We start from the raw sequence: 23,800 nt of genomic DNA on the forward strand, positions 1-23,800 counted from the left end.
GTGATCTGAAGCTAACGGACAAAGACTGAACGATCATCCAAACACACCACTGACAGTCCTGAAGGTTTAGGAGTGTTATTTTGCAGTAGCTGAAGAAGAAAACACTGAATTTCGTCCTGATATGAGAGCTTGTCCTCTCCGTGATACTGGTAATTAAATAATTTTATATTTATATATACACTGCTCTTAGTAGTGATAGTAATAATAATAGTGCTCTTAGTAGTGATAGTGATAATAATAGTGAACAAGATAATGATAGTTATAGTGATAGTGATAATAATAGTGAGCATGATAGTCATAGTGATAATGATAGTTATAGTTATAGTGATAGTGAACATGATAGTGATAGTGAACATGATAATGATGGTTATAGTGATAGTGAACATGATGGTGAACATGGTGGAAAATATTATAAAATATTATTATTTTTTAAATTTATTTAGTTACCCAGAGCTGAACCCATGGCCTGACGGGCTGCTGTAAATACACAGCATTGTGATATATATATATATTTGCATTGTGATGTTCTGTTGCTCGTGTGATGCTTAATAGAGTGTTAAAGGTTTATTATCTACTGCAGTCAGCTTACTTACAGCATGTAAAGGGTTATGTCTATATATGATGTGTGCTAACTGACGTGTGATCAGAAGGAATACCGCGGTTAGATGTGCAGGGGCACCTTAAAACACACAGATATCGAATTGTTCCTGGTGTATTTTGGTGTATAAACAAAGCCCAACGTGGCTGCTGCATCACGCCGACCTGCTTTGATCTGTGCGTCAATGTCGCGCGATGGTTAGGTTACTATAGTGCAAAGACCAAATGGGCGTGGCTAGGCGGCGGTGGGCGTGGTTTAGTTCTTACTGGTTTCTGAAAATATGAAGTTCGATATGAATTCGATTCAGTTCTAATTTATTTCTATGGCGCATTGAAAATGTCTCAAAGCAGCTTTTACAGAACATAAACATAGAACAAAAGGTTATTATAAAGAATAATATAATACAAAAAGTTCAAGATTAATATTAGATCTATTTAAATATGTTTATTTATCCCCAATGAGCAAGTCTGAGGTGACTCAGGTGACTGTAGAGAGGAACCTTGAGAGGAACCAGACTTAAAGGGGAACCTCATCGTCATATGACACCGGAGGGTGTGATTATAAATATACAGTCTGATAAATGTTGTATTGATAAGGAGATTGTTGTCCTCAAAGACCACATGGAGTTTCATCTCCTCTTTAGTATCGCAGAGTCCAACTGGATCTGGAACATCTCTGGATGCATCAGGATTCTCACAAAGTCGACCTCATCTCAGTGGAGGTCCAAAAACTTCATGGCACGAAAGATCTGAGCTGGTACAACCCCAACACTTCGGGATGGGTAGAAAGAGAGAAGCAGTGGAGAGGGATTAACGTAGCTGCTGTTCAGAAAGCACTAGATGATAATGTGCATTTGGTCAAATGTACTAGAGCACAAGATTATGGGGCGTATCATGTGTACGCCTGATTAAAGGGATATACGTTTTTAATCCACGTTTACCGTTAAAGTTCTACCTAAAATAATAGAGTTCATATTGTCATGCGTTTTGCTTCTTTTTACATGAAAATAACTTTACTGTCTGGACTGAAAGGAAATGTTCACCCTGAAATATACACTAAATGTATCGCTATAATATGTGGTAAAAGGTTTTAGTGCTGATTTGTTAGTTGGTGTTGTTTTTGTGTTATTTGTGTGAGAAGTTTGTGGTGGTGTGCTCTTCTGACATCACGGCGGGATGTTGTTATTGCTAGCACAGTTATAATGGGGAGATAAAATGAATTAAGCACAGCCATAATGAATAACTGTTAGCTTTCACTGTTGGCTCCTTACAACAAAAGAGCCCTTTATTTCTCATTCGCTATTTTCCAGCGACGGTCATGTTCATGAGAAATGTCCGACTTAAAGTTCCAGTATGCATTGCAGCTACATGATGCAGTACTGCTGAGGTTTCGTTCAATTAGTTGGTTATCTACAAGCCTGCTGGTGTTGACAACAAGCAGCATTATTATGAAACTTGAAACTTTGTGTTTGTGCAGAGGAGGTGAGCGAGCCAGACAGACACAAGGATAAGGGCTAGTTTTTGCTAGCACCACTATCAGTTGGCAGTTAAACAGCATTCAAAGCTGTTAATCAAAGTGAATATTGATCAACATGTCCATGGGAGAAGTTTAAACTGTAAAGTCTCATCAAAAAAATCAATCTTCTGCACCACCGAGAAGAACGTATCGGTCATAGAAATTGATATGCAAGTCATTCGTGGTGGATATTTTTTCCCCTTAAATTGTTCTGACGAAGTCTATACGAAGTGTAGATATTGTTTGTCACTGTCCTCCAGACAGCTTCTTGCTACAAAACACACACACAGCCACTTTACTTCATCCTCAGAGGTCAAAATCTCACTATCAGTGTGTCCTGAGCATTTTTAACTTTTCTTTAATCTGTTCCAATAAAGTGTAGCGCACATTTTTCTGTTCGTAGAGTGTGGTTCTCAGAGTAGCGCAGACTTCCTGTGTTCTGTGAAATATAGCTGAGTAATTACTTTTTCTGATGCCATCAGCGAAGATCACTATCAACTATGATCAGCTGTTGTAATTAGGAACATGTCAATCTGTGGCTGAGGACTGGTGTCAGGGTGAAACTGGTCTGAAAACCGGATCGCTGACGGGTCGAATTTTACACATTTATCGAGCTGAAAGATTTGGAACATGTGTGATGTGATTGTCTGAAAGGCACTTGGTGGCGGAAGCTTACAGAGGTTTAGCCATTGGAGCTTTTCAGTTAAAGCTTATCTGTTAATATTTTAACAGATAAGCTTTAACTGAAAAGCTCCAATGGCTAATAAATACGAGCGTAAGTATTCACTATATGCACCTAATGTTTAAACAGTCGAATCACATTCATAAAATAAACGTGTCTTGCAGTCAAGATTGACTCGGAGTGAGTTTTTTTCCTTTGTTTATTTTTTTTATGGTGATCAGTCAATACAGAGCTTGAACATCACGGTCTCAGAAACATGACCTAAACTTCAGTGATAATCCTTATTAGGTAATAGAACATATTTGAGGTAATAGAACATATTTGACTACAGGATCGCAAACTGACTCAACGCTCCCAAAAGATCCTTTAGCTGAATCTGAAGCTGTTCGCACACACAGAAATTCTTATATTAGTCAATTTTTTGCCGTCGTTTTTTTTTTTTTTTTTTTTACATTCTATTAATCCTTCAGCATAAACGAGTAAAAGAACAAAGCTTCCAATATGCTTTTAAATGTCTAAAAAAGCAGCTGAATTATTAGACAGTGGGGGGGAAAAAATGCTAAGAGTCACATTCACTCTTTCCGTCTGGCTAGAAAGCCCTGGACTAATTTTGCGCTGATCCCTGTGTCATAAACACACACTCGGATTTGTTCGTACAAACAGTCTGAATGTAACGCACTGTTCCAGGATTGATGGTACGAGGTAAACTGGAAACACAATAAGCCATTTGAGTTTCAGAGAACCGGTTTTGTTGACGATTAAGCCAACAGGACGAAATAAATACGACACAGAAATTTCATTTCTACCATCAACACTCTGAGTGTGACAGATTTCACAGATGGTCCTTCATCACAAGCAGCAAAACAAATTCTTCCTTTCTTTCTGAACATGGTATAAATATTCTCTTGTAACTTTAACATTTAACTTCTTTCATATCCTCTGCATAGCTTTAGGATCCCTTCACTTCATTTACATTCTGCCTCGAATATCTCTCTGTCTTGCAGTTTGATTACATGGCCCTTTTTGATATATATACACATTTTAAAAAAACTAATTCTCCTCTCCTCTAATCTCCTCTGCTCTCATGTCTCTCCTCTCCTATCATGTCTCTCCGGTCCTGTCCTCTCATATCTCTCCTCTCCTGTCCTCTCATATCTCTCCTCTCCTGTCCTCTCATGTCCTCTCCTCTCATGTCCTTTCCTCTCATGTCCTCTCATGTCTCTCCTCTCCTGTCCTCACATGTCTCTCCTCTCCTGTCCTCTCATGTCTCTCCTGTCCTCTCATGTCTCTCCTCATGTCTCTCTTCTCCTGTCCTCTCATGTCTCTCCTGTCCTCTCCTCTCATGTCTCTCCTCTCATGTCTCTCATGTCTCTCCTCTCCTGTCCTCTCATGTCTCTCCTGTCCTCTCCTCTCATGTCTCTCCTCTCCTCTCTTGCTGGTTGTTTAGTATGAGGAAGCTTTGTTTTGATTTGTGAATAAAGTTTACAAAGTCTTACATGCCTACAAAGACTCTGAAAGATTTACCCAAGATGTCCAGGTGATCTCTCAAACATTGCTTCGTTTTATTATTATTTTTATTTATTTATTTTATATTTTATATATAGTCATATATTACATGACTGTAGTGGAGATAAAGTTTTGGTTGTAACCATTATTGACGTAACCTGAAGTGAGATGATGTTATTCTAAATCACGCAGCCTAAATGCTGTTAATATGATGAACAGTGATTTGTCTGGATAAGTGGAAAGTTTGGAAATAAAATAATTGACATATTCACTCTGTTGTTCCTGCAACGAGTCTGGGACAGTGCAGATAAATCCTAAAAGAAAATCCTAAAACAAATGAGTTTTATACCCATCGTCAGGTGATGTGAGGACAACGGACAAAACTTCACTTTACTGTGTTTGTCGTTGCAGGTAAAGATCTGTATTTTACTTCGAGTGAGCTACAGGTGAAAGTATAAGAGAGGGATGTGGTGAGAGGAGAGAAATAATAAAACCTGTGCTTATTTCTTCTGTAATGAACATAAACGTGGATCGAAGGAACAATATGGTGTATCTTTGTTGGGGCTGAATAACTGGCCAATTTAGTGGCCAAACATTTGTCATCTTTGCTTTGATTGACACTGTAATCGTCCAAGGAGAGTGGCTACGAGGTTACAGCCTTGTTTTAGTTTGACAATAATGGGATGTGACATATCCAGGGTGCTGCTCCAGAGCACTAATCACTGCTAATCTAATCCAAAGCGGATTATCAAAGCGGACGCTTTGTGTTTCTGTCTTTTTGAAAAAGACATCGTCTTTGTCAAGTCCACTTTTCTTAAACAGTTACCTTTGGCAAGCAAATTGCTAACTGAGTGTATGTGTGTGTGTGTGTAGGAGATAATTTTGTGGCGATCGTGTAACGTTGTCTCACCACACAGCTCTGAAGATCTCAATCCCCTCGGTTTGTGCTGACGCAGGTTAATGTGGCACCTCCTCGAGTTTATAGGATCTCGATTTGTTCTTGCTGTCATCATCACAATCGCATACGCTGGGATTAAGGTTAGCATGGCATGTTAGCCAGGCAGGGAGTAGCTAGCCCGCTTTCTCTTCTGACCTTGTGGGTTTTATGAATCTCTGAGGTAAATGCTAGGAAATTCAGTTGACTTTTTATAGCCTTTCGAACAACCCGAAAAAGTTTTCCAGGTTGTTTTATTTTTCACACTGTGTTTTTCTTTGGGTACAAACCCAAAGCGATGATGGTGAACCAGGGGACTGTGATGATCTTCACAGGGATCTGTGGGGCGTTGGTAGTCATGGCTGTGGCCTACTACGCCTACTGGTAAGTGCTATGTGAGGTTTTTTGGTATATTTTTTTTTTTTTTTTTTTTTTTTTAATGTTTTTTTTTTTTTTTTTTGGTTGCTTTTCAGTAGCTATCCAGAAACATATGTTGTGTTTTGTAGATGTTGCAGCCAGACAGTTCTTGCTAGTGAGCTTTTTTCTCTGTGTTCATCATTTTGGTTTTGAAAGACTTCTACATCAGACTCGCAGGTGGCCAACTCGGCCTTTTGTTTGAGGCAACCCAGAGCTGATGTGGCAAGTGATGAGGCAAACATGGCAGCTGTTTTCTCATCATTAGGTTTATCCTTTCGTGTCTAATCTTTCTTTCGCTCTCCATCTCTACGTTTAAAGATAAAAAAGAGAACCTTTTAGTATACTTTTATTTTTTATTTTTTTATATTTGGGTTATCAAATACTATACAGACATGTTTGTTACAAAGTGGCCTTTGGCCAGTCGTATCAGTGTGTGGCTGAGGCTGGGCAGAGTTCCTCTTTTGATGTGTTCGTTTCAGAGCAGTTGCAACACACACACACTTTTATACCCTGCATATGTAAAACGGCAGACAAGTTCATATGTACGTTAACTTGATATTAGCAAATTGTTAGCTGGTGTTTGGCTAGCTAACATCTACTAGCATTCAGAAAGGGATTGTTGCATTGAGGCTGGCGATGAGAACGTGTTCGCTAACTTGTGGTCAATAGTCATAGTTACAGAGCAGCAGAGAAGAACATAATGATTTGTTCCATTTTAACGAATCCTTTACCTTGTGCAGTATTTCACATTTAGTATTTTAAGGCTGGGGAAAGGAAATGTCTAAATATTCCATGTCACTTATCATCACGCATACCAAAAAACCTGTGTTTATCGTGTGACGTATTTGTTTTGGTTTATTTATAGGTGGGAAAGCATATTTTGTTTTGTACAGCAACTATTGACACAGAAATCAGATTAATGTCTGATAATCAGATTGTATAAATATATTACTTTAATTAGTGTCGGTCAGATTCTACTGCACTCATCATGTCATCATGTACATGTAAACATTAAGGTTTTACTGCAGAGACTAATTGAACTTTACCTCTTACTCCAGCGTGTAGTGGGCGTGGCCAAGTGTCACCCTGTTCAAAACGGGCCAATCAGAACATATATATATCCAAGCAAAACCTTTTGAGCAGCTTCTTAGCATTCAGTAGATATCACTGCTTATTTCACATGTTTGAAATGCACAAATGTTTGTCAGGAATTTAGAGGATCGAAAATATGTAAGTGATTTGATTGCAGTCTCTTGCTTGTTCTTTGTTTTGGTTTCCCCTAAATCCTGACACACACACACACACACACACACACACATACAGAGGCAGTTCTCCAGAATTTGCAGACTAGCAGCAGCAGCCGCATTCTGGCAGATTTACCTTTGTCTCTCTTCCCCTTCCAACCCCCCTGTTTTTCCATTCATTCTTTTAAGGCCTGTCTTTTTGTCTAATGAATGGTTCGTGTTCAGGTTCAGAAACATGTCCTTGCCGGTTTGTTTTTGTAATTAATACTCTAAATTAAAGTACCGTCGTCTGCTCCGATGCAAGCGTTTGCTTCATATGACGTATAATATTTACCACACCATATCATATTATACAGCTTCTGTTTAGCTTCTTATTCTTCTACTGTATTTTTGCATTAAAGGAATAATTTACCAAAGTCATAAAGTAGTACATCAGTCGTACCTCAGTCGTACATCAGCAGTCGGTCTAATATTTGGCTTTGAAATGCACGTGGTTTTATCCTGCACGTGGTTTGCGGCATGATTGTTTTTGGACAAATTTCAATTCTTTTCTTTCAGATTTTGAAATCTGTGGTTTAACCAGTGCAAAAGGAGGAAGTATCTAGGTGAAATTGTTTTTTTTTTTTGCAGTAAAACAGTTTGGTGTATTGTATTGTCCACCACTCAGATGTACAGTATTCTGTATTGATGGTGTATAGAAGCACCACTTAGTGCAATGTATGTAATGCACTTTGATTGAAGGAAACCTGAAGCAAAATGGACAGCATGACTTTGAGGATTGCGATATACAATATTTGCAAGGGAAAATGGATAGATATGTTTCTGTCACAGAGAGACAGAGAGAGAGAATTTGTATGAGCTGCATGAACTTTCACCTAGATTGTGTGAGTGTGTGTGAGTGAGAGAGCGTGAACGGTGCTATAGCCTGGGGCACCACATTGCAAATTTTCATCAACGTCCTAGTGGATTTACTAGTGCTGACAGAGACGTCGTACGAGCAGGACGTCACTTTCAAGCAGTTTTGTGTTCGTTTGAAGAAGAAAAGCTCAGAGTTGCTCTTGCTCAGTCCGTTCGAAACCGAAAGTCAGTCATAAGTCTGGAGTCACTGAGGCATGCTGCCACGGCTTTAAGGTAAAAATAGACAATGGGCAGTGATCTGTTTGGTGTGAACTTCTACACATGTGTATCCTGATTTGTGTCCTTGTGCAAGCATGGAGCAGGCTGTGGGTGTATGTAGGTCACAGAGAAAGTGAACTTTATCCCTTTTTCTTGCAGGTCTGTCGTGTTGAGTGACGGACCGTGTAAAAGAGGACTGTAAGGACAAAGAACCCCTTGTGGTAAGTTTGGTTTGTTTTTCTTCTCTTCTCTAGAAAACCGCTTTGAGCAGCAGCGACACGACATAAAGAGCACCATGAATTTTAGTAACCTTCAGACTTGCTCATTTCAGACACAGCACAGGTTCTTTGTAATGTGTAATTGACAGCGACGCTCCTCCTAAACCCTATGTGCTTTCCAGGAAATCGATCTCAGTACTCCGTTATTAATGACGTATCGGTTTTTAAAGCATACACAACGTGGAATCGATTTGTTCACGATTTTCACATTTTATGAGGCTCACCAGACCTTACGTCGCGTTACGTTATGATAATTCACGTACATACGAATAATTCATAAAGCTCGGCTTCTTGCGCTCGAGTTCAGATGTTTTGTATTGCGGCTTTGGAGTGTGGATAATAAATAGAGGAAATTGTATTTGTTAGATTTTTGAGTGATTGTGTTGCCTGCCGTTGCAAAAATAAATACTAGCTAGCTAGCTAATCTTAGCTCTATGTTCTCAAGGATACTAACTTTCCCAGTTACCTCACTTGCATTATGGGTAATGTGTGGATCCCTTAAGCTGCATTGCTTGGACACTTTTAGCTGTGAATGAAGAGATATTAGCATTGAGCTGGTTGTTCAGTATATTTTCATAAACTTTTTATATATTTTTTAAACTCATTATTTATTCAATTAAGTCCCTAAACAGTGCACTAAAGTATGGCATGGTTTAGAAAAACGCTTGGCCATTTTCAGGCAAATTAACATGCAAATTCAATCACAGACACATGCCTCACTATGCACTGATTCATCATTTGCATATTTACATATAGTTTTCGAGAGAGGAACGCCGTTTTTTTTTTTGCATTACATTTTTGCCTAGTGTTGGCTGTTGGTTCTGCTACAAACACACACCGTCTCTCATCACAGGTGTGCTTGTATGTGTGTGTGAGGCGAGGGTTTGTCCGTCATGGGTGTGTTGGCCTGGCTCAAGAGCCAGTTCATCCTGCAGCTCCTCATCGGCTTCGTATTCGTGGTCAGCGGCCTCATCATCAACTTCATTCAGCTGTGTACCTGCGTGCTTTGGCCAATCAACAGGCAGCTCTACCGCAGGATCAACACCCGCTTGGCCTATTCGTTATGGAGCCGTAAGTATTTTGCATGTTTGCCAAAAACAGACAAAGGATCAATCTTTAGCAAGGTGGTGTAACATAGTGCTTGCATCTTGGGTTTCAAATATCAGTATTTATGTCTGTAACCGGATTTAAATCCAAAGCCAGTGTGAAGGGATCTTTCTCCCTTATTTCATTCCTTTCTTTAGCTGAACTGATGATAGTATAAGGAATCGCTGATATATTTTAAGTAAAACATGGACAACCGGGAAAGCTGTTGTGTCCTCTTTTTTCTGAATTTGTGTCCTATACAAACCTGAATATCCTCCTGTCTGACTTCAGAGTGGAGCAACAAAACATCGTTCTTTATCGTCCCATAAGTCAGTGCTGCCAAAAGGCTAAGCTGTGAATGTCTCCACTCGCAAAACACAACCAGGGCTTTAAATTAAGATACTAAAACATGTTGTTTATTAGGAATATTTTGCTATACAAGAATCTGAGAAGTATCTGGGCTAGTGTTCAATACAGAGCGTGTTCATGTGTAGTTTATACAGCTCATCACATTTTACAGGTTTTTATTTCTTTTTATTTGTTAAGTAATAAAAAAAAAAAAAAACCTTGTCCATACGCTACTGCTAGCAATTGCAACCAGCTTTGTTCCTTTCCTTATATTTGAATCTATCATTATTATATTTTTAGAAATGAAGATATTTAATTAAATAATGTTCTATTATTACTCTATACAAATACCTGATTTTAATATAGTAAACAGAATATTCTGGGGGGAAAAAAAGATGGATTATCTTTCTTTTTTCCCCAAATTCAAGATAAGTAAACCATAAACCTCTAACCAGCTTACAAGTATTGTTTGCCATGCAGCTTTCCCAACACCACACACACTTCTGTTCAATCTCATATTTACCATAATATAAAGAACTAGATTTACTTGAACCACTGTGGCCCAGGCAGTTACGAAGGATGGATGGATTGATGGATGGATGGAGGCGTAGTCTTTGTTTACTCATAGCTCCATATCTAAAAGTATTATAGTTACTTTTTTTTTTTTTTTGCTTTTGTTGTCTACCCATCATGATGCACACCTCTAGCCTCAACCTGATGCCTTGTGAACCTTTTCTGACAAAAAAAAAAGCCTTCTATTTGTGTTTGGATTCAAATCTGAGTAATTTATTTATATTCATCCCTGTATTAGCAGTATTTGGCTCCAATAATGTATTGTTTATATTTAAACTTCTATAGTAATACAAGCATGTTGTAGACTATAACCATGTGTGAACATTAATTCTCTCTCTCTCTGTCTCTCACACACAAACACACACACAGAGTTGGTGATGCTTTTAGAATGGTGGTCAGGAACAGAATGCACGCTCTATATGGACGAGATTTCCATCCAAAACTTTGGAAAAGAGCATGTCATCGTCATCCTCAACCACAACTACGAAATCGATTTTCTGTGCGGCTGGGCCATGTGCGAGAGATACGGCGTGCTGGGGGTGATTACACCAAGAACATGCATCTCATACACAGGAATGTAATGGGCCCCAGTTAACAAAGATAAATGAGATAATGGGCCTCATTAGTTCTGTTTCATTGTTACCATGTGTATCAGTTTTATTATAGTGTAATATAACAGTTAAATACTCCTGACCTACATTACAACCAGTTTGAAGTGCTTTCTATTGTCAACATACCAACATACCTTGAGCTTATAATTTAGATTTTACTTCAAGGGATCAAAGTACCGTAAATAGCTGATTAGTTGGATCACGTGTATTGCATAGAGCAGTGTTACTCATTGCGCCTCCTGCGGCTCGCCAAGCTTTAATATGCGGCTCGCATGGCAGTAAATAATACGATGATATGATCATGTGGTTAAAATGTATTTTTCATTTAAATAACATTAAAAACAATCAGGGAAGCATAGAAAAACGAACGTGCTCTATTACAAATGATAATATATATTTATATATATTATTTGACTCGTCACTGACTCACTGCGTTCTGCGCAATAGCCAGTTTTTGGCGGCCTGCCAGAAGCTAGTTTGTGTTTCATGCTAGTTAACAACTTGTGTTTACTGTACACACGGACTAAAAAATGGATCGATTTCTTATCAAACAATCCCGCGCACAAAATGAACAGCAACAAAGCAATGTGACAGTGACAAAAGAGGTAACTGATGGGGAGCGTGCGTCATCCGCAACTCGAGTAACTATTGTATTGCAATATTGTACATTGTATTTAAGCAGATAAGCTATTTAAGACTGAATAACTTGGCATACTTTGCGGTGAAAGTGGCTCTCCTATTGACTTTGTCCTATCAGTGTGGCTCACATGAAAAAAATAGTGAAGACCACTGGCATAGAGCATGGCCATGACTGAATAGAATATTTCTGGAACATGCTACAGGAATTAAGAATGTGATTTGGAGAAAGTATGGATTGATTTTAATGACTCCAGACACTAGGATTCAAAATATTTCCCTGCGCCTCGTTTTCTGCACCAAAACTAATACACCTCTAATTTTTTCTCCTTTTTTCATGACAGATGTTCGGTCGCTTCATTATTATAAAAACTCAACATTTTTTTCTCCTTTTCTTTTCTTTTCTTTTCTTTTCTTTTCTCCCAGAGCTCTAAAGTGTTGGCGAAACATGAGCTGCTGAAGGTTCCTCTGATTGGCTGGACCTGGTACTTCCTGGAGATTGTGTTCTGTAAGAGAAAGTGGGAGGAGGACAGGAAGACGGTGCTTAAGGGGCTCAGCCAGCTCAGGGATTATCCTGAGTCCATGTGGGTAAGTGTGTTCAAAATAAAATTCACTTGTAATCCTCAGGCAATGGGCTGAACTACACCAGTGTGCTATTGTGGTGAATTGTGTAAAAAGAGAAACAGTCACACTTGTGTGCGTACAACAGGAATGTGCTGGACGTTTAGTCAGTGTGATGTGTGTGTGTGTGTGTGTGTGGTCAGGATGTGTGGGTCAGGGTGTGTGTGGGGGGGTCGTCAGGAGGTGTGTGTGTGTGGGGTGGGGTGGGGGTGGGGTGGCCATCAGGATGTGTGTGTTTGTGTGTGTGTGTGCGTGCCTGTGGGAAGTCCTGTTCATGTATTAATTAGACTCTTAGTGATTATTATCTGTAGTGTACAACACCAGAGCTGTATACCTATATCTATGTATGTATATGGAGAGACTCCATGTACTATGTATATGGAGAGAAGGCTAGCATTTCGGGATCTAAAAATGATAAAACATGTTATCGTACATCTCCCTTAACTTATATTAGTCTTTATTTTAGATGTGATGTCAGGTTATAGCCTCCAAATGCAACAGCAATTGGAAGAGAGATTCCCAAGATCTAGGATCAAGATCTTTTAGGTCCTGCCCAGTGATTATATCAGTGCCTGTTGTGTATGATGTGTCTTCCTGCAGTTCCTGTTGTACTGTGAGGGAACACGGTTTACAGAGCAAAAGCACCAGATCAGCATGCAAGTGGCTGAGAGTAAAGGTCTCCCCAAACTCAAATACCACCTACTGCCACGCACCAAGGGCTTCACCACCACACTCCAATGCCTAAAGGGAACAGGTCTGTGACAGCACTCAGTGTTAATCATGACATGTCTCATACATGTACACTGAACAAAATTCTAAACGCAACACTTTTGTTTTTGCCCCCATTTTTCTATGAGCTGAACTCAAAGATCTAAGACTTTTTTTACATACACAAAAGGTCTATTTCTTTCAAATATTGTTCACAAATCTGTCTAAATCTGCATTAGTGAGCACTTCTCCTGTGCTGAGATAATCCATCCACCTCACACCTCATATGTGTGGCATATCAAGATGCTGATTAGACAGCATGATTATTGTACAGGTGTGCCTTAGGCTGGACACAATAAAAGGATTATGGTAGAGAAATTAACATTTAATTCACGGGCAGCAGCTCTGGTGGACATTCCTGCAGTCAGCATGCCAATGCAATTTTAGAGTGGCCTTTTATTGTGGTTAGCCTAAGGCACAATAATCATGCTGTCTAATCAGCATCTTGATCTGCCACACCTGCGAGCTGGATGGATTATCTCAGCACAGGAGAAGCACTCACCAACACAGATTTAGACAGATTTGTGAACAATATTTGAAAGAAATAGACCTTTTGTGTACGTAGAAAAAGTCTTAGATCTTTGAGTCCAGCTCATGAAAAATAGGGCAAAAACCAAAGTGTTTATAATTTTGTTTAGTGTGTATATATAACTTTAGTCCTGGCAGACTTTTTTACAACATTGTCATGTGCTTGTTTTCCAGTCAAAGCCGTATACGACGTCACACTGAATTTTAAAGATAAGGAGAATCCCACACTGCTAGGCATCATCAATGGCAAGAAATACAGAGCCGACATGAAAGTCAGGTGAGTGAACTTTAGAAACCAACCCTGGTCTCGTACGTTTAAATGTTTTGTCTGCTAAACACACTTTATCAGGATTTGTTGATGATTAGCTAATTACTTAGATTAGGTGTGACAAAGCTCTTGGTGGTCCAGCGGCAGAATCCCAAGCTCTCGTTCCCACAGCCAGGGTTTGATTCCAAGGTAAGAGGCTAACCCAACCACTGAAGAGTTAACTCTCAGTGCCGTTCTCAAGCCTGGGTAAAATGGGAGTGTTGCGTCAGGAATGGCGTCCGGCATAAAACCTGCGCCGAATCAAATATGCGGACCACTTGATCCGCCGTGTTGACCCCGAACAGAGAGCAGCTGAAAGAACAACAACAACAACAACTTGGATTAGGTGTGAGGTTGTGACTTTGGAATCCGTGTTGTCTGTGTGTATATAACGATATTTTCTGTTCACTAAAGGTACAAGGTGCTTAGCCATGACTCATTTTTGCTCAGATGTATTTCAGTAAAAATGATGACGATAATGATTTTGTGTTGCTATTGAAGACATTTTATCAGTTAGTATGGGAATGTAATACCGTATTTTCCGCACTATAAGGCGCACCTAAAAGCCTTAAATTTTCTCTTTGGTAAGCGCTCCGCTTGATTGACTGTCGGACAATTTCCCGCTGACACGGGGACGTAATACGTACACTATGTACGCTGGCAACGATAAACCAATCAGAAAACATTACGTAATACGTACAGTACGTACGCTTACCTCCGCCACGCCTCCGGTAGGTATACTACCGGTATGTTGCAAAACATTTGTTTCTGCCTAACCATTATGCGCTCCACACTCCAGTCCAGTAGGTGGCGGTAAATGCACCTTAAGTTGGTTTGCAATCCGCCAATAAAAATCAGAAGACGACGACAACATTTGTTTGTCTAAAGACCTACAGGCTATCAGTTACGCGGTTGTAAATGGGAATAGAGCAGCTGTGAAAGATTTCAACATCAATGAATCTATAGTTCGGAAGTGGAGGAAACAAGAAAATGAACTGCGCCAGGTTAAGAAGACACAGTAGATGAGGACTTTGATGGATTTGTGGGAGAAGATCGATTAAAAAATAATGTGTGTGTATTGTTAAATAGTAGAATAAAGTTGAACTAAACTCACTGTTTTGCTTCCGTTAGCTCCTTTGTAGACCGTATGTTTTAGCATGCGCCTTATAATACGGTGCGCCTTATGTATGGGTTAAGTACAGAAATAGACCCCGTAATTGAGACTGCGCCTTATAATTCGGTGCGCTTTATAGTGCGGAAAATACGGTTCTTATTCACACTAAGATGTGTTAATCATGTTGTGGTGAAGAGTGGTTATTTTCAACTCAAATCAGTCTGACCATTTACTTCTGCCCTTTCCATCAACGCGACAGAAGCACAGCTCACTGGACGTTTTGTTTTTGTGTAAATTGTACATATTGTTGTGTGTGGAAATCCTAGATGATCATCTCGCACCAAACGTCTGTGTAACTGTCGGTCACTCCGATGTTTAATTAGCATTTACTTGAAGCTCTTGATCTGTAACTGTGTGATTTTTATGTATTGTGCTGCTGGGTGCAAATTAATCTGTCACGTAAATGCTGTAAAGATAGATTAGGGAGCATCCGTTGTAAACGTAGCGAACAGATAATTAGCATCTTGGCTTGATGCATAATTTTGACTTGTATCCACAGCAGGCAACCTCAGAACAAACAATTTAGTTTCCATGTAATGACCAAGGGATCAATTTAACCCAGACAAACAGTAGCCACCTGAGGCATAAAGATACCTCCTGACTGTGAGCTATTCTTGGTATTCATGACTGGAATATGTACCGCTGGCAAAGGAACTAGTCATTTCAGGTGATCATGTTCTATCACCATTTTATTTATTTATTATTTTTAACCTGGAAGAATTGAAACGTTTCACACAGGATCGAATCCGTAACGCTTTTAATTAACATAGAAAATAGAATTGAGACAAAAACACACAGTGATTTAAACCGTACAAAATTCACACAGACTTTACACATAAACTGAGTGTTCAGTCAGAGTTACCTTTCTTAGAACAGACACATTTAGCATTGTCTCAGTAATAAATTTGACCTTCCCTGCACCTATCATGTGTTTTTTAACCTCATATCCTGCAGTAACGCTGCCCTCTAGAGGTGTACTGTAGAGGTCTGCAGCTCTAACTGGTGTTTTGTGTTCTGCTGAACAGGCGATTTGAGGTCGAGCAGATCCCCGATGATGAGAAGGAGTGTGCTAACTGGCTTCACAAGCTCTATCAGGAGAAGGTCAGATTCTCTCAAATGCCTTAAAGAGTTTCTGGGGTTTGACTTCTTGTGTGTTCTCATTCAACTCGTAACTCGTATTGCGTTTCTCACTGGTTATATTTACATTCAGAATGAATTCATTATCATTAACTTCAAATAGGCTTACTGTTCAGAATGCTGAAAAAAAACAAAAAAACAAAATAGGGTTATTTACTGTCATAATAACATGTCAAAAATCATGTGAATCCTGACAAGTAGTGTAACAAGCAGTTGCATCACTTCAGTTTCAGTTTCAGTCATCTGACTTGTGTCTAAATGAATCTCAGCAAAATTCTCTCAGATTATCTGTATTTGTATCAGCACTAGTTATTCTTTGAAGTATTAGTCAGATGCACATTTGAACTTATCCCAATTATTAAATGTGCAAAATAAGCATTTTGTGTTCTTACAGGATCATCCAGCATGCATCTGCACATACACATAACGTATACGATAACCGTTTAAATTAAGCTCTGTTCAGTGATTCAAATCTTGATTCCAGGGGTTTAAAGTTTCCTGATATTATTTTAAAAAAGCCATTTTATGAATTTGATGTTGTTGTGTAGCTGATAAACAGCCACAACCAGAACTTCCTTTAAGCTTTGGGGGAAGAAAAAAAGAAACAGGAAGCTAAAGGCTGAACAATAGACTTATCCAAACAGTTGTCTGACAGGTCAGGGGTTTATGCAGCCTTGGAAACTTTACACATTTTTGCTTCTTTCACAAGCCCTTTGAACATCCTTTGGTTCAAATGTAATATTTTCCACCATTTAAAATATTCTTTGTGGTTGTTGTTTTTATCAGAATAAAATCTGGATTTAGAAACGGACAACCTGGAGCACTCGAATTAGGCTCCAGACCATTCAATGCCACGTGTAAAGAACGCTTGAAAAACCTATCACCAGAAGGAATTTTAGATATTTATCCCAAATTCATTTAAGATGACTTCTCAGCTTACTTGATATGGAATATTTTATACTTTGTAAATCCTTTTTACAAATTAAAATGTTCCTTGATTTAATTGTTATTGTATTTTAATTCAGTTTAGTCAATTGTGTTTCTATGTTTTTAGATTTAGGACTGACTTTGCTAATGTGATCACCTGGATTGTTTCTCTGCATCATGTTTGTCTCTGCTAAATAATAGGATGAACTACAAGAGTACTATTTGAAGGAGGGGCGTTTCCCAGGACACGCTATCAAGCCCAAACGGCGGTTATGGACCCTGCTTAACTTCCTGTTCTGGGCAACACTGCTGCTGTCTCCACTCATTAACTTCGCCTGGGACGTCTTTGTCAGTGGCTCACCTCTCCTCATCATCAGCTTCATGATCTTCCTCATTATTGGTCAGTTTTCATATAAAATCATTTTATATTAATTTACGTCACACTGTTCGTTCACATTTACGTTCGTTCACCGAATTTTACATTTATCTCAGTTATACAACTAAGCAGTCGAGGTTTTAAGTCCTTGCTCACAGTCCAGCATCTTAACCGTATCTTAACTACCACCTTCGTAAAGGTCGAAAGTACTTGGGTACCAAAATTGTGAGATTTGATCATGAACATTTGCACAACTCAAAAACCAATGCTTTTGTTCTTATAAATAAAATTCCTTTGTACTTATTTTTTGTACACCTTTTATCTAGAGCAGTGGTTCCCAAACTGGGGTACGCGTGCGTACCCCCGGGGGTACGCCACGTGACGGAGGGGGTACACGAACAAACACGAACTGTTAATGTAATTATACCGCACCTAATATTCAAGCAGACATGTATTTCTCAGACTAAATATAAAGACGTGTCCCCTCTAGTATACTCACAGCAAAGTAGCGTTAGTGCCATAAAAGGTCATTCTCTGCCACCCCACAGCACACCTGCCCATTTCTGAGCAAGAGAGTCTCATCGAAATCTTTACAAGTGGCGCTTTGAAAATTGAGTTTGCACAAAAACTTACGCGGGGGGGGTTACGCAGAATGATGTTAAATCCCTGGGGGGGTACAGCTCTGTAAAAGGTTTGGGAACCACTGATCTAGATTAAGCATGTTTCTATAATTTATCGGTCAGTCATGATGATTTTTCTTTTCCCTGTCTACCAATGAAATCACATTTCTGTGTATTTTAACTTTGCATAGGAACTGAACCTAAGGACTGTGTTGATGATGCTGAACATCCTTTAACATACTTAATACCTGTCGACCTTATTTTATAAAATTGTGTACAAGTCATGATATATAGTCTCTCTGGCATCACAGAGAAGCATATGGTTCTCATGAGTCTTGTGGTAGCTCAAGTGGGTAAAGCTCTGGGTTGTTGAACTGAAGGTCAGGCTTCCAGCACGGCTAAGCTGTTGGTCCAGGACTTTTAATCCTCTCTGCTTCAGTGCCAGTTCCAAAGATATGCGAAGAAAGAATTGAGAATATTTCTAATCAGTGAGGGTTTAGAGATAAAATGGTCTACCCTAACTCTTAATTTTCATAACTTTTCTTACAGAGATTGGAGTATTAATTATTTTGTTAAGTATGGGATTATGCTGAAGCAAAAAAATGTTTCCATGGATATACATAGTTTTCACTTTCACTCGTAAGCTTTATTGCTAGACCTTTGATAGAAAATGAGATCATTTAACTGAAGTATACATTTGAATGTCTACTGTTAGAAATGGAACGTGTGCTATGGAAAAAAAGCACAGCTGCAATATTAATAAACAACTGATTTCTGTGTGTTTTTATAGCTTCTATAGCTGTGCGGCGTCTCATCGGCGTGACGGAGGTGAATAAAACAGGCTCCAGCTATGGAAATGCTGAATCCAAGAAAGAAAACTAGAACTTTCAGCTGGTCTGACTGCCTGCGGCCACTGCATCGCTCACTTTCATTGCTAGGGCATGGAATCGCCCGCCTGTGCAGTCGTCCTCCTTTTTAACAAAGTAAAAAAAACGACAGTAATACTGGGTGGAGGGGATAATAATAATAATGATAATAATAATAATAATAAAGAAATGTCAACATGGCATTGAAGCATGTAGGGGTGGGTTGGGGAATGTAGATGATTCTAAGTTTATAAACTAGAGTAATACTTATTAATTAATTATGATGATCATTTAAAACGAACAAAGTGTGAAAGCATTTGAGATTATCATTTCCCTCGGCAGCCTGGACTCTGGCGGTTGACCGAGAGGGGATGTGGCAGCTCCGTCCTCTCCTGCTTAGCTTAGTCTCTCACTAGTTCAGGGCCAATTTCCTTAAAAGTTTCTACAGAGCCATGTAATGTGGAATGTTTCCTTTTCAACCCCATAGTTTCTGGTCCATAAGCATATATTACCCCTGTGCACGGCTCTGCAGGTCTCCCACTGTCCAGCTGTTATAATCCCAGCTGTGAAATCATATGAAAAGATAATAACCAGATTTCAGTCAAAAGCTTAAATGATTTTTTTTAATTTTTGTTTTTATTTTTTTTTTAGTGTTGTCTGTGGACAGAAATGCACCAGTGACAACCAAAGTCTTTGCATTGTAGTCAGAAGACTCTGAGATGAGTCCTTGATTGTGATTAGAATAACTGCAGGGTTCAAATTTAAAACACAGGGTCAAGAAGAGAGTTAGAAATAAAGTGAATCAGTTTGGTGCCTCCTTATTTCTTGGAATCACCACACTTTCGTTTGTCTGAGTCAGTGTCCATTTCATGTGAAATCCACTTCTGCTTTAGGACTGCCTGCAGAAATGTGATTAAACAACAGATTCAAGTTGCTTGTGTTAAAATGTTAAGTTGTTCAACATTTAGACAGTTGTTCTCTAGCTAAACTTACAACAATGTGAAGGTCCTCAGATGTCAAATGGACCAAGGGGTTCAGTTTCTGTAGTTTACTCACTGTGAGAAATGGCTTTGTAGCACATGCGATTGAGACTCATCACTGAGTTTGGATTTTTTTTCCTGTAGACAAATAAAAAAAAAAAAACCCCAGACATCCTCCTAAGCTTTCTTCAATACATTTCTTTTTGGAATTTAGCAATGGTAATGAAACATTTGGCTCTCGGTCGGGTGGAAAGAAATTCAGATGTTACTCAATTACCTTCCTTCTATAAGTCTTACTACAGGACACATGGCTTCATAGGTTGGTGAGTTGGTTCAGTTTGAGTTTTGCTAAATGAGATGACTTGATTTACACTGGATTCACCTTTATTCTGCTTTATTCTGTCATCTTGCTCCATCATGGAGCTCAAATTTTATACCATCAAGGACCATCTAATCTGGGCTAATCGTGCAGCTTTTGTGTCTGTGTTCATAAAGAAAAACATTTACCACAAAACTTTGGGGATTTTGATCATTCAGGGTTTTTTTTATGTATATGATGTTGATTTTATGATTTCTGGGAATTGATTTTTTGCACTGCACTCTGTATGCTCATGTGCAACAAATCTGTACAATTGGCTTTCACTGTGCACATCCTGCATGAGGTTAAAGTTTACTAGTGAGATGGACAATAGACCTTTTTTTTTTTTAACAAACAAGTTGTAACACTTTCTTCTGAATATTTTACCAGATCCATTTCAAGAAACCAATCATTTGTTGCTGTAGTCATGTTTATCACTTGATACTGGAACTAGCATAAAGTGTGGCGAGACGTGGATTATTTATCTATTAAAGTTTAATTTTTTTAAGCACTGATGTTTTATTCAGTAGCCTCACATCCTGGATATTTACTCATGAAGACTGATTAAAATATGCTGTTTTACCAAAATGTGCTCTGTGAATGATGGCCTCAGTGTGAGGCTTGTGTGGAGGAGGGAAAACATAAGAGGGAGTGTTTCCCATATGGGGATTTCAAATATGTGTGTGAACGTCCTCCTTGAGATGTTTCGAGCTTTGCTTTGTTGAAGATTGTGTAGAAATAATAAATTAATATAGGAATTTAAAAAGGTCTCAGCATTTCCCCACTTTTCGTGTTATGTACCAACTCAATTAAAGAATTCAGTAAGTGATAGGAACTGGTGTCATTTCATCGTATTTATTTTAAAGCTGAATGATATGTTTTATTTGACTATATTTACATGTAGATTCTTTTACAGTCAGCTTTCACTATGAAGCCCATGTTTCCTTTTATAAAGCTGCATGTGACTGTGCTCAGAGTTAATGTCACACTCAAACTCAACAAGTGGGAAAAGATCTGAAATGATTCATCTTGGCTTTATTTTTATATCACAGAACCTTGGAATTTAAATACCTCTTTATATCCACTGTACTTGTACTTTTTGTAGGTGTTAAATTACCTCCGGTAGGCTAAAATAGCTGACATCTGCAGTTACACTTCACATCCCCAGGTTGCTGACGATAATGTATTGATATAATCATGCATTAATTAAAGATCCACTTTTTCATTGCTAAATTCATTAAAAAAAAAAAAAAAAAACTTATTTTTTAATGACAGTACCCCTGACATGATTTGCATACAAAGCTTAATATTCCCACCGAAAAACTCTCTTTTTTTTTTTTTAGTTATATGCTTATTTTTCTGAATTAGCATAACTGCTATGTCAGGAATGTTTTTAGTCTCAGATTGGCTGCCACTTCTGGTCATGTGACGTTCACTAAGCTGATAGTGACGTACATAAATCCTGTTACACGAGGATGGGTGTCTTCTTCAAACAAACACACGGGGAAGTTACAGGAAAAAACAGCACAGACGAGATCAGATGACTTCTGCTCTACCAAAGAAAAATCTCACGAGTCTTGTAAAACTAACAAGGAGAAAAAGAAGCTCAGGAGAAATTCTTACTGGACAGGGGTGTGTGTGAGTGTGTGTATTCACTGGACAGGTGTGTGTGAGAGAGCGTGTGTATTCACTGGACAGGTGTGTGTGTGAGAGAGCGTGTGTATTCACTGGACAGGTGTGTGTGTGAGAGAGCATGTGTATTCACTGGACGTGTGTGTGTGAGAGAGCGTGCGTATTCACAGGACAGGTGTGTGTGTGTGTGTGTGAGAGCGTGTATTCATTCGACAGGTGTGTGTGTGAGAGAGCGTGTGTATTCACTGGACGTGTGTGTGTGAGAGCGTGTGTATTCACTGGACAGGTGTGTGTGTGAGAGAGCGTGAGTATTCACTGGACAGTTGTGTGTGTGAGAGAGCGTGTGTATTCACTGGACAGGTGTGTGTATGTGTGTGAGAGAGAGGATGGGCTTTCTGGATCATCAGACGGAGGCTTTGAAACTTTTACTCGAAGTTTATGCAAACAGGATGGCTAGAAATAACACTGACACAAGCAAAATGACCGTGACTTTAGCTGAAAGAGCCAGGGAAAGTTTATTGGCTCGTTTGGTGAACATTTTATCACAGATCATATCCATAGAGCAGGATTTAATTAGGAATCTCTCTGAAGAAGTGAAGAATTTTCTCCGGCACAAGGTAAGACCCCTGATATTTGAGGTCAAATTATTTATTTGTTTTCTGTATTGTTTATTTTCTGTCTCGTGTCTCAGGACAGTGTGGACTTGAAGAACATCTGCTTGAGGATGAGTCTCAGAGAAAGCGGCCAAGAGTTCGACAGAAACCTGAAGGAGCTCCGGCTCTGTCTGCAGCTCATAGTCAACAACTTACTCTCAGTGGTGCGCGACGAGAATAATTTATCGTCCACAGGAGCCACTCAGGAACTAATGGGCATATCCATCACACTGCCTGACATCTGAACTGCTGTGTTATCTGGAGAGGTGCCTGCTTTCCACGCTGAACTAACTGACTAAAGGATTTTTTGGTCTTTTTAGCTTTTAAACGAGGCTGAGCTGAAACGCACCCGGAGCTCCAGCAGGATTTTGGGCTTGGCTGAAGAACTGGAATGACTCCAAACTACCTCAGAAGGTTAATGAATACAAATGAGATCTTTTATTTTATTTTATTTTATTTTATTTGTGAAGGTACTAAATCCCGGAGTATGTGACGTCTGATCTGTACGTTTCCACTATAATGTCAGTGCCAATATTTAGATGCATTTCCATTGTATTAACCTGGGTTTTTTTTAACCCATAGATCTATGTATTACAATCATTTGGCTGATGCTTTTATCAAGATCAATAGAGATTTAAGACAGAATTACAACTAAACTCGTGAATGTTAACTGCAGCTTGCAGTTGTGTTAATTTTTGAATTCACAGCCTTTTATTTTGTTCCCAAAGCTTTAGGCGACTATGTTAAACATTTAATATAACAATTGGGTTCTCAGAACAAACAAAAAAGTACTTTTTGGCATAATAAAATTTTCAGAGTAAAGTTTTAAACGTTTAATTCATTTGTGTACGCCTATTTTTTATTTTTTTTGCAAACATGAAACTTGTATTGTCAGTGTTATTTTCAATGAAGGTGTATCTTCATTGTAATTACCTGAATCGTTTCATGCATCCACGCCTATTTATTAAAGGAGACTTCTGTAACAGTTGGTCGTTTGGTCATATTTCTATTTTTATCTTCATAATGTCAAACAGTACATGCCTCTAATGTCTTTCCCTTTAGCAGGCAGTTTTACAGGTGTAACAAGTTCTGAGACTGAGAAAGCAAAAAAGTACCAGACCAAGCAATATTTTTAAATAGGCAGAACTGAAACAAACTGAGTTTTAGTCTGTGACACTAAAGGCTGGTCTTGAACTTTACACACTTAGAAAAAAAAAAACTTACAACTTATTCCTTATATTGGGGCCACACGACCTCTTTTGTTCCTATACTATGTAGGCATTTACGAAGCATGTTGCATGTTGTGTAC

The 23,800-nt window shown here is 38.9% G+C and overlaps 2 protein-coding genes across 4 annotated transcripts; both read left to right on the forward strand.

Moving 5' to 3' along the window:
- Positions 1–21,041, forward strand: agpat3 (1-acylglycerol-3-phosphate O-acyltransferase 3). 3 transcript variants are annotated; one of them, XM_060860044.1, is made up of 10 exons: positions 1–149; positions 8,172–8,233; positions 9,144–9,361; positions 10,667–10,836; positions 11,971–12,132; positions 12,766–12,919; positions 13,636–13,738; positions 15,968–16,043; positions 17,208–17,406; positions 18,793–21,041. In XM_060860044.1, the coding sequence occupies exons 3-10, from the start codon at positions 9,184–9,186 to the stop codon at positions 18,882–18,884; spliced, it is 1,134 nt and encodes a 377-aa protein (XP_060716027.1). In that variant the 5' UTR covers positions 1–149; positions 8,172–8,233; positions 9,144–9,183; the 3' UTR covers positions 18,885–21,041. The 3 variants fall into 3 exon arrangements, with proteins under 3 accessions (XP_060716027.1, XP_060716030.1, XP_060716029.1); XM_060860047.1 differs by lacking the exon at positions 1–149 and adding an exon at positions 6,833–6,882; XM_060860046.1 differs by lacking the exon at positions 1–149 and adding an exon at positions 7,801–8,027.
- Positions 21,042–21,690: 649 nt separating this feature from the next.
- Positions 21,691–23,479, forward strand: dleu7 (deleted in lymphocytic leukemia 7). The gene is made up of 2 exons (XM_060860968.1): positions 21,691–22,455; positions 22,530–23,479. Exons 1-2 carry the CDS (start codon positions 22,207–22,209, stop codon positions 22,734–22,736), a joined length of 456 nt encoding a protein of 151 aa, XP_060716951.1. The 5' UTR covers positions 21,691–22,206; the 3' UTR covers positions 22,737–23,479.
- Positions 23,480–23,800: the final 321 nt, after the last annotated feature.

This window comes from Tachysurus vachellii, chromosome 24 (assembly GCF_030014155.1).
Source record: "Tachysurus vachellii isolate PV-2020 chromosome 24, HZAU_Pvac_v1, whole genome shotgun sequence".
Lineage (NCBI taxonomy): Eukaryota > Metazoa > Chordata > Actinopteri > Siluriformes > Bagridae > Tachysurus > Tachysurus vachellii.

Bases quoted from the DNA above. Each gene is read 5' to 3' on its own strand.
- agpat3 (XM_060860044.1), top strand. From the start codon at position 9,184: ATGGGTGTGTTGGCCTGGCTCAAGAGCCAGTTCATCCTGCAGCTCCTC. The intron at 12,133-12,765 runs GTAAGTGTGTTC...GTCTTCCTGCAG, and splicing joins ATTATCCTGAGTCCATGTGG to TTCCTGTTGTACTGTGAGGG. The intron at 17,407-18,792 runs GTCAGTTTTCAT...GTGTTTTTATAG, and splicing joins CATGATCTTCCTCATTATTG to CTTCTATAGCTGTGCGGCGT.
- dleu7 (XM_060860968.1), top strand. From the start codon at position 22,207: ATGTGTGTGAGAGAGAGGATGGGCTTTCTGGATCATCAGACGGAGGCT. The intron at 22,456-22,529 runs GTAAGACCCCTG...CTCGTGTCTCAG, and splicing joins AGAATTTTCTCCGGCACAAG to GACAGTGTGGACTTGAAGAA.